Here is a 16,684-nt window from a genome sequence, read left to right as displayed (position 1 = left end):
ACAAAACCCTCCTGCTTTCCCTTCCTCTAATGTTACCTGCTGTGAGGAGCTGAAGTAGAACAAAGGATTAATTTCATAGCAGTGTAATTTATTTGTCATCAGATGTGCACTCACAGGCAGGACATACAAGGCAGTGCGCGTGGAGAATACTGGTAAGGGCACGGAGGCGGCAGCAGGGGTCTGGACCTTGGTTCCTGCTAGTAGGTTTTATTTCAGTTATAAGTTAAAAAAGATCATTTCTGTCCTTACTGAACTATCTCTGTGCAGCCACTCCTTTTTCCTAGTGGTGCTGGTATCCCTCACGGGAGGAGGAGGGGTGAAGAGTGGAATACAGCACTCTCGACTCCCTGAAGCCTGTGGTATGTGAACAGGCAGGTATTGTTCCCCTAATGGCTGTGATCCTAATTAGCATCCGTGATTGCTTTAAAACAGATGAGAACTAAGGGTCTGTCTCCTACGCTGTCCACCCTCCGCACACAGATTCTCCTCTGCTTGCCAGGAGACAGCGTGCCTGGCATCTACGGGATGGCACCTACTCCAGTGCTCTAGGCCTGCAGGCGGACCAGGAGTGCTGCGATCAGCTGCGCTGTGTTTACACACAACAGCAGAGCTTGCTGTGCTATTTTCTAACTGTTCAGTGCTTCCCCGGCATTAACTGGTGCTGGGGTTAATACTGGACTGTCAGCGCAGAGCTAAATGTCGCTGTACATCAGCAAGGCATGATTCAGACAATTGCCAAATAAAACTTAAATTTTACATCAGTTACTTCTTTAAAAGTGGCACTGGACTTGACTTTAGCTGAACCCATCAGATGATTTGGCATGTTAACAAGCAGAGGTTCTGTGAAGTTCCCCACTTCAAGTGAAGTGTTCTAGATGAGATTGGAAGGAGTGGGAAGGAGACACTGATCACGAGAGCTCCCAGCCGAGGGCTGTATTTCACAGGGGCCACAGGGTGGGGAAAGCAAAGATCTGCTTGTGTGAAGGCAAAACAGCTGGGTTTTATTTGTAGCAGGCCAGTAAAGCTGAGCATGCCTGGAATGAGGTGAGGTAAGGTGCTGTCTTCCAGCACATGGGCCTCCCAGGCTGCAAAGGTGTTCCCTTGAGTTACCTCCCCTGCAGCCTCAGCTCTCCCCTTTGTCCAAGCACCCTTCTTCAGGCGAGGTTTAGGCACTGTGTCCCAGCAAGTGGGCCTGCCCTGACATGGGGGAAACCGCTTCCCACTCCCCATGTAACGGTAAATTGCAGCATTTTGAGAAAGGTTTTTCCTGCAGGAGTATCTCCGCTGATGTCCCAGCTGAACTGCAGGGGGTTAGCCTCTCCCTGCAGTTACTGCTTGAATGAGCTGAGCTCTAAGAGTCCTTTGCTTTTCTCTCCTTTTTCGCCCTAGCTGCCATTAAGGTGAAGAAGAGCCTGGGGAAGAGGTTTCGCAGGTAGACAGCCAGGGAGGGTGTTAGGCCAGCTACAAGTACTTCCTTCTTCTTCCGTCCCACGGCGTTGAGAACCACCTGAGCGACCTCTGCGGCCGTCTGTCCTTCAGCAGTGTTCTTGTCCATAACTGCCAACAGAAAGCCAAGTAAGCACCAACGCCAGCAGGTAAGCCCACGCTTAAGTACTATTCCTAGGAATGCTCAGTTCTAACTGTACATGGCTGCTTGTATCGTTCTGGTTTTTACACCAGTTGCGTATGGGAGCACAGGCAGGTATAATTCATGCTTGGGCTAGAAAGTCAGTAGTTGCTGTCTAGGAAGGCTAAATTTAGGGGGGTTACTGTTCCTACCCTGCATCCAAAGTTGTCTTTTGATACTTCAGGGCTAACCTGTGGCCCCACCAGAGGCCGTATGTTGCAAGCACACTTTGGAGTAACTGAGTGAGGTGGAGATGTTTTAGATACAGGGCACAAAATTGTATCTCACCTCCATAGCGAGATCCATCTGCTGTCACAGCATTGAGAGAGAGGTTTGTCTGAATGTATCCGGGGCTTACAACCGTCACGTCAATGTCATACTGCTCTACCTCTGCTCGTAGACAATCAAAGAAGGCCTGGGTAGCATGCTTAGAGGCAGCATCTGAAAAACAGGAAAAGGGCCATGCACTAAGGAGAAGGAGCAAGGCTGAAGGAAGATTCACTCCCCTGAATGGGTTTTTTGCTGCAATGCAGCCACTTCTCAGCAAGAACCCAGCAGCTGTTCTCCAACTTCTAGGTTTGTTTTGGTTTTGGGGTTGGTTTTTTTTTTTTTATTTTAGTGAATGGCAGCAGCAGGTAGTGGGAGTGAGAGGCAATTTAGGAAGGCAAAATGTAAATACTTAATTTGGAAACTGGCTAGGATCCTGAGCTTAATATCACAGCCATGCCAAAGCACTACAGAGTGAACCCAAGCTGCCTCCCACTCGCAATAAGGGAGACACGAAGCCTGGCTTGGGAAGCATTTGCTAAGATGGGCTGGGGGAATGCGATGCCAGGACAGGAGGGCAGAGCTGACGTTCACTGCTGAGCACCCTGCCAGCCTGCCTGCACTGAGCGTTATGGACTTGCAGAGCAGGTTCAGAGCTTGGCTGCACGCAAGTCAAAACCTGATCACACAAGCAGACAGGAGTAAAGAAGTGTGGCCTAGGGCAGGACTTCTCCCTGTTAAATGGCTGAGCGACTCCTTCCGCTCGCTCCCTTTCCATGTATACTTGGTCACTACCACCGTGACTGCCATCACCTCAACATGGCTGCAGGATCGACAGCAGCACATGGAGCTGCACGCAGGCTGCGTGCCCCATCTGAGGACCGAGGCAAGAGCTGAGCTCCATGCTGCCAGGCCCACATGGCTCTGATCACCGTGCAAGCGCTCTGGCAGCTCTTCAGAGCACACTTCTGGGTGCAGTCGTACCCACATCATCTGCGAGACCAGGTGGCTCAGATGTTCCCGGCTCTCCTTCGCTCAGCGTCATGCCCTACCACTCTCATGCCATCACCACTGTGCTTTTCCACTTTTATGTTTATTTTCAGTGATTTACAGATGCTTGTATGCCAAACACTCTCCTCTTAGTTCCTCCATCTTTTATAAGGCTTTTTCCAGTAATCTCGCCAATATTATTTCTTGTCATAACTGATTTAGCATGAAGAGTTTGCTGGATCAAGATAACTGTTTAGGCTTTTATTTTGGCATTGGTTATACTATAGCACTTCATAACTTATTAAAACAAAAAGTTCCTACTTTCTTATGGGAGATTGACCAGGCAAGCAGCAAGGCTAAAATGCAATAAAATTATGGAATTAATCAGAATGTTTATAGGGACTCTCAAGTGTTAAGATAGGAATATCAAGTTGTTTTCAAGACAGTGAAAACATATTCTCCTTCCCCATCCCCTAACAACTTTAGACCAGGCTAAGATTTTGTATTTCCTCAACAGCTGTCAGTGACTTGTGACCACACTAAGAATGATGCACAGCTCTGCCTTCCCTGCATGCAGCCAGCTCTACAGAGAGCTAAATGTGGAAGCAGTAGCCAAGTATTCATTCAGTCTGGTGCCCCAAATATGTCTTCCCCATCTTCTGTGGAGGTACTTACATGCGGATCTGAAAGGAATGCTTATTTTGCCTTGAACACTGCTGATGGCCACAATGTGGCCTTGTCTCCTCTTGATCATGGAGGGGAGAAGCGCTAGCAAAAGACAGAAAAGACCCATTCACAATAACAGTCCTGCCATTACTGCTGTCAAGAATTGATACTTTCAGAGCATTCAAAGACGCTTAAGTGAATTACAGGATCCTTGTTCAGTGTAGGGGTTGGGCAAGGGATAGTGCTTAGGACACCTCTAACTGAAGCTGCAGTCTGGCTGGGACATTCACCTGAGGAGACTCCTTGTGCCACCGAGGCTGCACAAAGGCTGTTACAGTTGCTATGATCTTCCACAGGCTTGGTCAGCAGGACTTGCTCTTTTTCTGCCGCCAGTACATCTTGCCAGTTCTTGCAGCTGACACACTCCAGCCTGAACTTTGTGTGTAACCGAAGAAGCTTCCTAGGAAAGCTACAGCTTCACCTAGAACCCATGCTGTGTTCTCTAGGGTTTTAGCAGTGCAGACAAGCTAACCATATCTCTTCATAAGTCCCTGCCAGACTAGAGTCAGGAGGTGTGTTAAACAAGATGGTATCTCTAATCAGGTACTTCCCATGCAGTCATGCCCAAGCATCTCCTTTAGGTCTGCCCGTAAAACAAAACTTTCCTCCCCTTTTATACTGTACTGTACCAAACACAATTACAAACAGAAGTTAAGCCATGCTTAGTTGTGTTGGCCTGCAGAAGGTATCAGCCAAATCCATTGTCCCCCTGTAATGTGGATCATGGGTACCTTTGGTGAGGGCTATAGGACCGAAATAATTTGTTTCCATCACTTTCTTATCCACGTCCAGTCCTGTGTCCACAATTGTGCCTCGGAAACTGATGCCTGCATTGTTGATCAGTATGTCTACGTGACCCAAGTACTTCAGGATCTCTTCAGCAGCATTTAGGACAGTTTTAGTGTCCGAGAGGTCAAATACCACAGTGTGAGGTTTGTGTGTCTGTGAATAAACAAAAGTTAGCAGAAGACCAGTCAGGCTGCGCTGAATGTGCTGTATGTTTGTGCTTATGATAGGATTTCCCAGCTCTGGAAGCACAGAAGCAAGGCCGTCCAAACCCTGTGCAATTACAGTGCAGCAGTTCCATTTGGTAGGAATACATGACAGAAGCAGGTTGTGCTCTCATCTTTCTTTGCTCCTGTAGCCTGTTCTTTATACTAGAGCCCAGGAAAGGGGCAAGTGAGATCTTCCTCAAGTACTAAAGTTTCCTATTATCTTATTAAAGAAAATGCATCCGAAAAAGTAAAAAACTTAACCCATGTGTCTTCTGCAGAACCCAGCAATACCTTCCTTAGCCACTGTCAGCAGAACTAGACATGAAAAATAAAAGCCAACAGAAGGGAAGTCACTTTTCCAGATCCAGCATATGACATACAGATGTAAGGGGTCTCGGCACTCTGCACTCACATGCTTTCACTTCCATTACAAGGCAAGGAATCTTTCAGCTGGCTTATTTTTGTAGGGTTTTCACAAGATACGACATGTCAGCAGCTCAGTCTACTCCTATAGCAATATCCATCCCTAGCCACAGAGTTGCATTTTTCCTATTGCTCAAGAGAACAACCCACAAGCAATTCTGTAACTTCTGTAATAACATGAACAGAAATCCCAGCCACACGAGACAACAAGCCTCTCCTCCCACACTTACGTTCTTTCGGTGATTGGTCATGGTAGAAAGCTGCTGCACCAGGGCTTTGAGTTTCTCACTGTCTCTGCCACAGAGCACCAGCTTGGAGCCAGCTGCATGGAAGGCTTTTGCACATTCTTCAGAGGAAGCAAGGAAGAGAGAAAAATAGACATTTGAATGCCAGAGACAAAGAGCAGATCCACATCATACCTGGTGACAGGCTAAAACTTCTTTTAGCTGGTGAGGATCTAAGGTGGCTTTATTACTCCTGAGCGATAGGGTGATTTACAGTGAAGCTGCAGCAAGATGCCATTTTCCTGTGACTTTGACAGACGCGTGACAGTGGCGAGGCAGCTGGGGTGTTCATAGTTACTGTGCTGGTTATGCAGTTATTGTGCTCTTTACACATCCTCCCCCATCAGCTGGGCGAATTTGCCTATGCCTCTTAAATTTTTTTACTATATGCCCTTCTTAAGAGGGATTACAGTTACTTTGTGTATGTCATCTAATGCAGTGGGGCCTGCTCTTCGGAGTTTCAGTTTTAGTGAACGCCTCCAAAGGTTTTGGAAGCCTTGGAGCTAATGGTTTCATGAAGGTGATCCTCTTAATCAAGAACAGGCTGAAGAATGGATGCCATGCTATCATCCTCCTTTCAGTGCTACCAGCTGCCGAGGCAATCACATGTTCTACCCCACCCCTCTGCGATCCAGTGAGACAAATTGCTTATTTGTGCAAGAGATTACAGTGGGTGGTAACGAAGGGTGTTTAAGAACACACAGTAATTAGAGGTGGTCTAGTATATTAATAACTGGGAGTGAGGGGAATAGTGTAAGATCTTGCCAATGAGTCAATAAGAGGGGAAACTTCACTGTAGCATGGAAATCTATACAGCCAACAACACAGAGCACTTCATCTGCCCAGCCTATCACAGCTGCAAGGTCTCCCCTGAGATACTAGTTCTGTCTCTTCTTGATGTGAAATATAAATTTTTACCACACCCAGCTCTTTGGTTCTGACAGGCAGGCAGGACCATTTCGTCTCCTTTGGCCATTCAGTTACTGAACACCCCTGTCCTTAAGGACAAACTCACATGCAAAGACAGCATCAATTTAAGCTCTATTTGTTCTATAAATGTACTCATCCTAATGAAAGGCCTTGATAGCAGAGAGTGGCTTGTCTTCTCTTCAAGAAGCTTTTAAAGCAAGTATAGAAAGCAGAATTAGAGAATGTATCCACTCAAACAAAGAATAAATTTTATTTGGAAAAAAAAAAATACTGCGTGTTTGTTTAGAAAAAAAATACTCACTGGTGTTAATATTGCCAGGAGTTTGAATTTAGAACGGATGGATTTGTACCACAAGAGAAAAGGTACCTTAACTTGGGGCAGAGGGGCAGGGAGAAGGAGTAGAAAGTATAGCAGGGTATCTGGAAATAAAACAAATATGAATGCATTCTGGGAAGTTTTGGAGAAACAATTTGACTTCCTGGCTTTTCCAGGATTTACAGAAAAGACCCCTGACAGCACAAGAACAGCATAACTTGTCGCTTGCTTTGACGAGCTCCAGTTTATACAGCATGATTAAAATTTTCCTCAACAAATTTGGAGACTTTCTTGCATCAAAATATGTGCTGGCTATAGTTGTAACTGATATGGCTGTGCAAGCCTTGTCTCTCAAAATTCAGAGCAATAGGAACTTTCTGCTCATTACTGCTTTATTCCAATAGGTGTGTGCACACAACCCTCTGCTTTTCTTTGGTGCCCTTCTTTCGGTACCTACCTTTTCCCAGGCCAGAGGTAGCCCCTGTGATCACGACCACCGCTTCCTGGAGGTAAGCTCGCATCCGCATCCACTGCAATAGCCGGAAAAGGGCAAAGATCCCCAAGCTGCCAAAAAGCAGTGGGATGATGACTGTGCTTGTGAGATCCATGAGTTTTCCTTTCTGAACGGTCTTCCTAGAGCCACAAGATGAAAGGAAACAGACCATTTCAGCGTCAAGAAAATTAGCAGAGGCTTGAAAACTAGGGAAGTCCTTTTTCTTAACCCTGCCTTAGACCACCAATAAACCAAATCCCATACAGAGGTATCTTCAACAGATTTCCTCATCCCTTCATTTAGACTTCCCAAAGTTCACATCAGTACCCAATTTTAAGCATTTAAAAGCTAATCTGAACATCCCAGCAGGACACTTGGTGTTGGATCTTGTCAGCTGTCATGTAACAAACTTGGGTTCGGAGACGCTGTTCCCACATGCTTTTCCATCTTGCTCCAGATTCACTCTCTTACACAAAGTGTATTCAGAGTGGAAGCTCCTCAGGGCTGGGGTATGTCTCTGCATTCTTCCGATTGTATAAAGCCTCTTAGATTTCTCTAGAACAGCCAGTACCGTGGTATCTACATGCCAGAGACCAATTACTGTGTATTATCCCAGATGGATAGAAGCCAGCGTATCTTCTGGAGATGCACAGTAAGTTTTCTCTCTGAGCACGTTACTTGCTTAATGCACTGCAATCTGTGCTTCCGTCTCCAGTGTCTTTCACCACCCGTTAGCAGAGAAAAGTTAGCCGATTTAAATGAACATGTCCAATCTAGCAGACTAAAGCCTACATTCATGCTCTTTACTTTTATGCCAACATTAATTGTGCAGTTTAACAGCACGAACCTGTGTTCTAATATACTGAAATTAAACCTGTGAATGAAACCCAAGCTAAAGGATCTACGAGACCTAGATCATCCTGGAATCACATTCTGATACCAGTGCATAGCTCTAAACTCCTTGCTAAGCCACTGCCTTCAAGGGAGTAGTTTATGTTACAGCTTACTACATGGCCAAAGAGTAAGTGATACTTCTGCTGTAAAAAAGGTCACTAATTTTCCCACTGTATATACCCCCAAGCTTTTATGCTTGATGTCACAGTAAAGTCAGTTACAACCCCTTCCTGGAATCCATACAACTTTTGGGGTGCACATAAAGTCAAAACCAAATATTAGTGTATCTTCCCTGCTGTGCAGGTAGAGTTTGAACTCTTGCAGCTTGACCTGCAAGATTGGCCTTTACCAGGAAGATACTGGAAAGGTCTGGCCACACAACTCAGACTACTTCAAGCAAAAGGACAGCACGAGTAGCAGAAGACAAGGTAACTAATAACGCTAAGCCAGAATTCAGTGTCATTAAGTAGGACTGAGCTTGTATGGAGCTGAAGAGATGACAGAGGCTTTACATGCCCTGGAACAGAGCTAGTGTGGAAAATGTCAGGCTCTTCCAGATTTCCATCAGGGGCTTGGACAGAATTCCTCAAGTAGCTGGTCAGTGAACAAACTAGCTTGCTGAACCAGCAGTGAACTGTACAAAATAAGTATTTCTGGAGGTATAGCTATAACACAATAAAATAACACAGAAAGATAACTGACCTAGCTCTAAGTAAGCTTGACAAGGTCTAAAAATAAAGCCATCAAGTTAGTACACAGCTTTTCTCAAGGAACTGTGGGGCTTCCCATTCATGAGCTAACTTGTGTATCTACAAAGTACTTCATTGTGTAAATACCCTGTGCATAACGCACCTAGACATCAGGCCACAAGCTCCCCCAGGCATAGGGAGTATGCCCAAAGTGGGAAATCAGAAACCCAAAAGGAGGATTAAACTCATTCCATTGCAAAGCAGTGCATGAGCACAGCACCCAGCTGCTCAGACCAGCGTCTTATTCTTCCACCCCTTTGTGCTGAATGTGCATAGAGAGTGTGTATCTTGTACTGATTTAAGTGATTTAATCTTGTACTGATTTAACATAAGAGTGCGTATCGCCCCTAAAATAATTCCTGGGAAAGAGCTGCATAGACACAAGGCCACTGGCCTTCTTTGGATAAGCAGGAGGTTCTCCTCACTGGTTCATGTTCAGCTAGTCATTTAAAGCAGCTGTCCTCTTTATGTTGTCCCTTTTTTTTTTCCCCCCTCTCTCAAAGGTCTCCTGAGATTCAGAAGACAAGATGTGGGCAGGGACAACAGGTGCTGATACTGAGCAGCATGGCTTATAGAGCATTTTGGAATCAAAAATCTTCGGCTCCTGTTTAGGACCTTTTGTTATTTCCAAAGTGGGAGCTGACAGGTGGAGCTGCACTTCCTTTATGAGCTCAGGTTGAAGCTGAGGCATTTTAAAAATCTGGCCCTGACCAGCTTTGCTTCTGATTTCAGTAAAATGCAGATGACTGTAAAGCAGATGAAAAAGTAACTGGGAAGATAGGGCTTTTCTGACACCTTTTCTAACTAAACCACACTAGGAGACGGGAGGGAGTCCCATGTTTGATTACAGCACAGTTCTTTCACGTTCTTTGGCAAAATTAAAAGTTGAGTTTGCAAGGACTGAACTCTCTGCCACAGGGGCTTGTGGAAAAGAGCCCCCATCTTACCGACTAAAAGCTAACCATGTTTTGGTCAGGTAGCATCCATTGCTCATCAATATGAACCAGTTATGCCTGCTTAACTCACTCCTTAATCATATCACTTATTCATCTACTTTCTAAACAAAGGTCTGCCTTTAATCCTTTTTCATTTGAAAAAAATCTTTCCTAGCCTTTTATTGTGTTTTCTTTCTCGTCCCCACCCCACATCATATACAGGAACTGGGCAAATTACTCAATCTCTGCCCGAGGGCTGCAGCACGCCAGGAACCCAGTCAGCAGTGACTACCCACTTCTGCAGCTTCCATAGACAGAGTGTGAATCGACAGGTAACCCTGCTGATATACGGGGAGGGGAAATGCAGGATGGGGAAGAGAAAGACTGGATGAAGGAGGGGGAGCAAGCGAGAGGAGGGCTAGCTGATCAGAGATGTAGAGCCTTTTCTCTTGGGGCATAGAGTTGCAGTACCTTCTTCCAAAGAAGGTACTCAAACGGCCCCTTGAAAAGAGCCCCAGAACAAAGAAAATCTCAGTTCAGTCAGACTTGAGAAAGAGGACCTAGCTGAACTAAATTATTTTGGAAAGAAGAAAAAATTTCTGTAGCACTTTAGACTTACAGCAACAAGTTTTGCTTTGATTTCATAGACTAGCTTACGCCACAAACCCATGAGGCCTTATTTTAGCTTGTCATATTGAACATGCTGAAAAAAAATCATTGCTAAAATAAATATCAGTGGAAAAAGAGAACATGGAAATCAGCTCAAGCCATAGAGCCACACTGCAGTATGTTCAACAATATCCACCTTACGGAGCCCAGTGCCAGATCACTGACACAACAGGGTGGCAGTTATGTTCTGTTCGGTTTTCAGGGTTATTTGGTGGAAAGACCAAAGGAAAGAATTGCTGCAACCTCAAGGAGAAGTTATATTCTGTTCAGTATTCGGGTTATTTGCTGCAAAAGCCAGAGAAAAACACTGCTGCAATCTGAAGGAGAATAGATAGATTATAGATAAAAAAGACTTGATTCACACCAACAAAAAATGCTACATTGCAAGACAAAGGCTGGTGGAAGAAGATAAAAAGCATAAAACCCAACTTAAGGCAGATAACACTCTGAAGTAGCTAAAGACATCCCAGGGCAGGTAACGCCAGGTCACATTAAAAACACAGGGGAGGGCAGGGAACACATGGGTTTCCACCCCTAATTCGAGATGAATTGGATATCCTCAGACCTCCTGCTCAGAAGTCTGAGACCCCACTATCACCTGCATTTGAAAATTTGGGTATTCATGCTGAAAAAAGCTGTTATTAATTCTTAACAGACAATGTTTATGACACCAGGTTATCAGCAGGAGAGAAGCCACGGCTCATAATTGGTTCAGACAAGGTCCTGTAATTCTCAGTTCTCCATCCCAAAAGGCAGGACTGGAACATGCAGGTTATTAGAGAGCAGACATAAGAACACTGATAATGTAAGCAAATACAGGTGATTGGAAACTTTTTGAAAGGCTTACCATGAAATAAATCACGTATATCCAGTTAAAAAAAAAAACAAAACACAACACTTTCCCCTTAAAACAAAAACTGGATGTTATCCCATAAAAGCCAGGACAATGATTTCCAAAGGAACGAGGATCTTAGTTAATAAGGTCAAGAGTGCACTAAAGGCAGCAAAGATGAGATCAAGTCCTAAAAGAAACTAAAACCATGATAGTTTCCCTAAACAACACCTATTCTCCTTTAGCTTCAGCCACCTAGAATCACATTGTCCTTTACGTGACAAATGGCAGCAACTGGGAGGCTATTTTCAGAAATGAAAAGGTGTCATTTAAAAGGTGGGGGGATAAAAGAAAGAAAAAAAAAAAAATCTTTTTTTTCTATGGAAGCCCTTGTCGAGAAGCAGAGCAGCTCTAAGCTTGATTAGCTACTGACTTTAGTCTGAAGAAAGCACAATATCCTACCTTTGAAAAGAACTCACTTGCCAGTGACTCTGTGAGATGGTGTCTCCCTCTGGTCTTTTAACGGGACAGACCTGACTTAAATTTGGAAATGGCAGCAGTCCAAGCAAACGCGCTCTGTCCAATGCTAGCACAGCCAAGAGCTGCCTCTAAAAACAAACCTCAGGAATACCATCTGTGACCTTTGAAATGTGGGGGTCATTTAAACCCCTGATTAAAAAAGAGAGAGGTGAATTCAAAAGCCCTCTGATTATTTCTAGTACTAAATAATTTCTAGTATTGAATCCAGAGCATTCACAAAGATCAATGCTTAAAAAAAAGGACAACTTGTGAATTAGTTGCAATTCTCTATTACTCTAATTAGTTTTGGGGCACTGATTTATTTTATAGTGCACACTCTAAAATGGGTACCACGCTAATTAGAACAAAAAGGACTTTTTTCTGTCTTTCCTTAGGATTCTTGAGAACTTTGAGCACAACTGAACGGACAGATGACTTTGTCATCACACTCTGCATCAAAACCCAATGTTTACTGGGGAAATGGGCATTCCCTCCAGCAGACCAAATTCACTAAATCCCTTATAAGCCATGTTCGACAAGGAGAAAATTGAGCATTACTTGCATTTTATATGAGCTAAACAGTTTTACTGACCCAACTGCTTTGGAAAGAAACTGAAATAAAACTTACAGACATCTAAGCCAGAAAAAAAAAAAAGTCATATAGCATTGTCTGTTAAATCAGTGTTTAATATAAGCCAATGAGAAATTTGCTGACAGTTTCTCTGACGCACAAGATCCCCTGTAGTGATGCATCCCCTGCATTCGTGACATCCCCCGTAACCGGTAAGTTAAACTTAAAACTCATTCAAAACCCAATGAGAAAAAACAGTGATTAGCTTAATTCAAACAATTGAATTACTGAAATGCCAGTCTGCACTTACATGCTTACATAATCAGCTTTCATTCCAAATTTTGCAAGCAGAAAATAATGTAAAAAAATACACTGAGGTCATCAGAAACCAATAAAACTCCTAAGAAGGAATGCAGGAACTGGACGGAGCTCCTCACTACAATACTACAACCATTTCAAACAGAAAACAGAGAAGGGGTTCGGAAGAAGGGATACAGTAACCCGACTGGAATTCTCAAAAGAAATTATGGCAGCTGGTGTTACAAAGAGCGCTGCGAAGTGCTATGCGTGGGTAGCTGCCAGGTTTCCTTCTCTGTAGCTGGCAACAATGAACAAGCGTTCGAGGTTTGCTGAGAGGTAAGTATCAGTCGTAATATTCTGAATTCACTTTTTCTGGTGTGATTTGAACAAGCTACCGCCTCACAAGTATTACTTGAAGCAACACCTAGGAAAACCACCTGTTGTATTTCAGTAGTCATTCAATGGCTTATGTTTTTACCTAATTGTTATGCAAAACAACCACCTTGCCCCATCGTACAGGAAGAGGTAAAAAATATGTTTCCGGCACCCAAAAAACAGACCGGACTTGAGAAATCATCTTCTCGTAAATCTTCCAGCCACTTTTATTTGGTTACAAGCTTCGTTTCCAACCCTCCCACTCAAAAATCCTCTACTGGTGTCTGGGACACAAAGAAAGGGGCATTATTAGAAAATTAAAACACTTGCCGTGCCAGAGAAGGTATTTTGCAGACATTTACCAAATCAAGAATCACCTAAGACATAGTGAGAAAATGAAAGTTGGCTTAACGTCTCTCCCCTCCCTAATTTACATATAAATAGGTATTTAACAGCTGTAACGGTGATGACCTATGTACTTGAGAGCCCCGGGTTTCCCTGCGCACGGATCAGCGGCGCTTCCACCCAACCTCTCACATTTGCCAGACCTTCGTCTCTCGGCGGACCGCACCCGCAGCCCCCTCGGCACCTCCCCGCGGGCTCCCCTCAGGAGATGGCGGGCGGGCGGGCGGAGGTGGGCAGACCCCACGGCGGGCACGGCCGGGGCACAGCGGGGAGCCGGCAGCGCCGCCCCGCTCGCTGCTGAGCGGGGCCCCGAGGAGGCCGCCGGCAGACCGGGGCTGCCTCCCCACCGGAAGGGGGCCGGGGCCGGGGCCGGGGCCGGGGCCGGGGCCGGTGCCGGAGCCTCGGGGAGCGCGGCGGGGCTCTACCTGGCTACTGCCGTCACCATGGCCACTGCCGGAAGTGCCGGGAGCGTGCGCATGCGCCTGAGGCGCCTCGGGAGGGGGAGAGGCGGGCCTTCCGCCAGAGCGCCCAATGACAGACCGCTACTCCGCGACACCAGCCGGAAGTCGCCGGGGGGGCTGTCCTCGCCGGTCCGCCCGCAGGTGCTGCCCGGCCGGGGAGCGGCGCTGCCGGCTCGGGGTTCCCCCAGGCGGCTCTGCGGTCTCCTGCCGCGGGCCGCGCCTTCCCGCCGCAGCGCGGAGGCCAGGGCCTCTCAGCCCTTCGGGCGGGTGTTCCTCACCCCCTGCCTCCTCCCAGGCTGCCGAGCTGCCCGCTGGGCTTTGCGGAACGGGGCAGGGAGCGCCCAAGCCGCCGTCCCTTGGGCCAGGGAAGGCCAGGCACGGGTAGAGGTGGGGAAGTGGGCAGGTGGGTGTAGTTTGGCTTCCCCAAACACCTCCAGCTGAGGCTGTTTTTTTACCGTCAGATTCCAGACACAGAAATTTGGCTGTTCCTGAGCGGTTGAGCTGGGCGGGCTGGGTCTGTGGCTTGTTTTAGGGGAGTCTTCTGTAATTACCAATTTGACCTCCAGAAAGGATCCCCGACGAGCTTGGAAGGCTTCCCATTTGCAATGGTCATTATTTTGTGGGTGCATTGCTGATTGCACTGATCTAAATTCTCTTCTTCAATATCTCTGCATGAAAGGTGAAGATGGAGAAACTGCATGTGATGGGATTCTGTGCAATACGTGACTGTGAGGAAGAACAGATGGCAAATTCCTGTAAAAGGAGAAAAAGAGGCATTTCTGCAGAGTCCCTTTCAAAGCCACGATCAGGGGGAATTAGATTTCTTGGTTTTTAAATGAGCTCTGAGCAGTTGCAGTGATGTTCACAGGCTGCAGCAGTTGTATGGGAGCATTGCAGTTTGTCTGTGATGAAATGGGGCCTGAATGTGCTACAGGTTCTGTAGCTTTAAACCTCGTTGAGATAACGGCACTGATAAGGGGCAATGGAGCCTTGCCAGGCTGGAGCACAAGTCTGACCGGGTCCTGGGAAACCCCTTTGGAGGCCCCAGTGATCCCAAAAGCCCAAAGTCCAAAGGGACTCAATGGCATAGGGAGCTTTTGCCCTGAGGAAGGAAAAGGTGCAGGGCTTCATCCCAGCACAGGGAGCTTTTTCCACCTATTTGTTAAGGTGTGCGTGAGCAGAAGGTACATTTACAGAGGCAGTCGGAAATCCTTTAGCATTATCCAGAGACAAAGGCAGTTAATCCCAGATGTCTTTTCCCTGTGAACAGCAGCGAGATAAAGGATAATGCTTTATGACAGCTATTTGAAAGACGGTTTTATCGTAGCTTTTTATGATAACAGTGTTCTGCTCCTCTCTTCTAATAAGGAAAATACACCAAAGCTGTGAATTCATTTCAGTAAGTTTGCCATTAGTAAGGGATCGATATTTCAGGAAAAAGGACAAAGAATTAAAGATCTTCATAAAAAAAATCACATTCTGAAAGGTCTGACGGTAATGCACTTTTCTGGCTTCAGGACCAATGCAAAATGAAAGAATCAATGATTTTATTTACACAAACAATATTGAAAAAATAAAAAACAGAACAAGGTAATTTATGACATGGCAACCTTACTGGAAGCTGTAGTCAGTTCAGTCTTCTGAAAAATCAGAGCTGGAAAAAGCCATTTCAGAGCATCTTCCCCACCAAATCGGGGCAGGATGAGCTGCAGCTTAATGCATTCTCCGTCTCACGGGACAGTAGCTGCCCGAGAGCTCTGTCCAAGCTCCTGTGAGCATTTACCTGGTATCTGCCAGGCTGTTTATTTTAACAGGGAATAGTCTGTCACCAGCCTGGCAGGTGCTGGCAAAGTGGATTGAAACCAAGTGCCCTGCAGTGGCTGCATGAGTAGTGAGTCATATAGCAAAGGGTTAGGCTGGAGTTGCAATTAGAGAAGGAAATTCATTGAGCTAAGGCCTGGCCTTCTGGCTTTGATTCAATTCTGTTTTCTTAGGTTAACCTAGTGTAATTAGCAACAAGTTCACCGTTTACTTAAACCTGCTGATTCACGCCTTGCACATTGGATGGCAGCTCGGTGACTGACTTATGTCGACCGTGCCTTTGTTTGCAGCAACATTAGAGGGGAATCTACCCTGAATCTAGGACTTTTGTTTTGGAGACCATACAGGCCTGGCTGGTAAATGTTGGTATAGTCTTCTAAAACTACACCTGTTGTTTTTATTAGCACGCAGTCGCCTCTTTTGTTTGTCACTGTGTCAGGCCAGAACTGCAAAGGGCTGGAATCCTTTTAGCATTTTTACACTTCCTTGACAAACATCCTGCTGTTCTGTCGCTGCCCTCCTGAAGTGTACATAGGAGCTATTTTTTGAGGGGGAAAAAATCTCCAAACTCAAGGAACTGTTTGCACTTGTGTTTGGTGACATCTGCTTTACGGCAAGCATCACTGAATGCAGATCTACAGCCTTTTAACCCTGTTCTCTAGGGCAACAATTTTGTGCTCTAGTTCTTCCAAGCTCTTATTTGTCACCTTTTTTCAAGGAGTGTAAGATGTAGCTTCTCTCTTAGAAAAAGCTTTGGTTGCTTACCCTAAGAGCAAAGATCTTTGGAGAAATCCCCACAGGGTAGCAAAAACCTTCCCCAAGGAAAATATCCTTGAGCTAGTTTGAACTGAAAGCTCCCGATTTCCCAGTGCTTTTGGCTGGAAAATGTAAATTCAAAATGTAAGTTCAAAGGGCTGTGGCACGATTAAAGGTTTTCTTCTCTCAGCCTCTGATGCAAGAGTGCAGACTCTCTTCCTCCCCTCCCTGCTTGCATAGATTTGGTTTATAGGCGTGAATGAAAACAGACTAGGGTGGTAGGGGAAGAAACAGAGACCTAAGGTAGAAAACAGAGAAAGAAGGGCTTCCTGGCGCTTTTCCATTC

At 45.7% G+C, this 16,684-nt stretch overlaps 1 protein-coding gene across 8 annotated transcripts; it reads right to left on the bottom strand.

The window, feature by feature from the left end:
- Positions 1-954: 954 nt before the first annotated feature.
- On the bottom strand, positions 955-13,744 carry DHRS7B (dehydrogenase/reductase 7B). Of its 8 annotated transcripts, none has more exons than XM_075718472.1 (7): positions 13,726-13,744; positions 7,016-7,191; positions 5,259-5,374; positions 4,342-4,552; positions 3,560-3,652; positions 1,916-2,068; positions 955-1,557 (listed from the first exon to the last, which is right to left on the bottom strand). In XM_075718472.1, the coding sequence occupies exons 2-7, from the start codon at positions 7,164-7,166 to the stop codon at positions 1,352-1,354; spliced, it is 930 nt and encodes a 309-aa protein (XP_075574587.1). In that variant the 5' UTR covers positions 7,167-7,191; positions 13,726-13,744; the 3' UTR covers positions 955-1,351. The 8 variants fall into 8 exon arrangements, with proteins under 8 accessions (XP_075574587.1, XP_075574589.1, XP_075574590.1 ...); XM_075718474.1 differs by lacking the exon at positions 13,726-13,744 and adding an exon at positions 12,999-13,411; XM_075718475.1 differs by lacking the exon at positions 13,726-13,744 and adding an exon at positions 13,367-13,411.
- Positions 13,745-16,684: the final 2,940 nt, after the last annotated feature.

This window comes from Pelecanus crispus, chromosome 11, assembly GCF_030463565.1.
Source record: "Pelecanus crispus isolate bPelCri1 chromosome 11, bPelCri1.pri, whole genome shotgun sequence".
NCBI classification, from domain to species: domain Eukaryota; kingdom Metazoa; phylum Chordata; class Aves; order Pelecaniformes; family Pelecanidae; genus Pelecanus; species Pelecanus crispus.
Note: the sequence above shows the minus strand (reverse complement) of the source record. Positions and strands in the feature narration are given on the sequence as shown.

What these genes read in the sequence shown, in the direction of transcription:
- DHRS7B (XM_009491704.2), bottom strand. Translation starts at nt 7,223, where the DNA reads ATGGTCTGTTTCCTTTCATCTTGTGGCTCTAGGAAGACCGTTCAGAAA. An exon ending in TACCTCTGGCCTGGGAAAAG is followed by an intron (nt 5,375 to 7,015) that starts GTAGGTACCGAA and finishes CTTCCTCTGAAG; the next exon opens with AATGTGCAAAAGCCTTCCAT. An exon ending in AGATGGATCTCGCTATGGAG is followed by an intron (nt 1,558 to 1,915) that starts GTGAGATACAAT and finishes TTCTGTTGGCAG; the next exon opens with TTATGGACAAGAACACTGCT.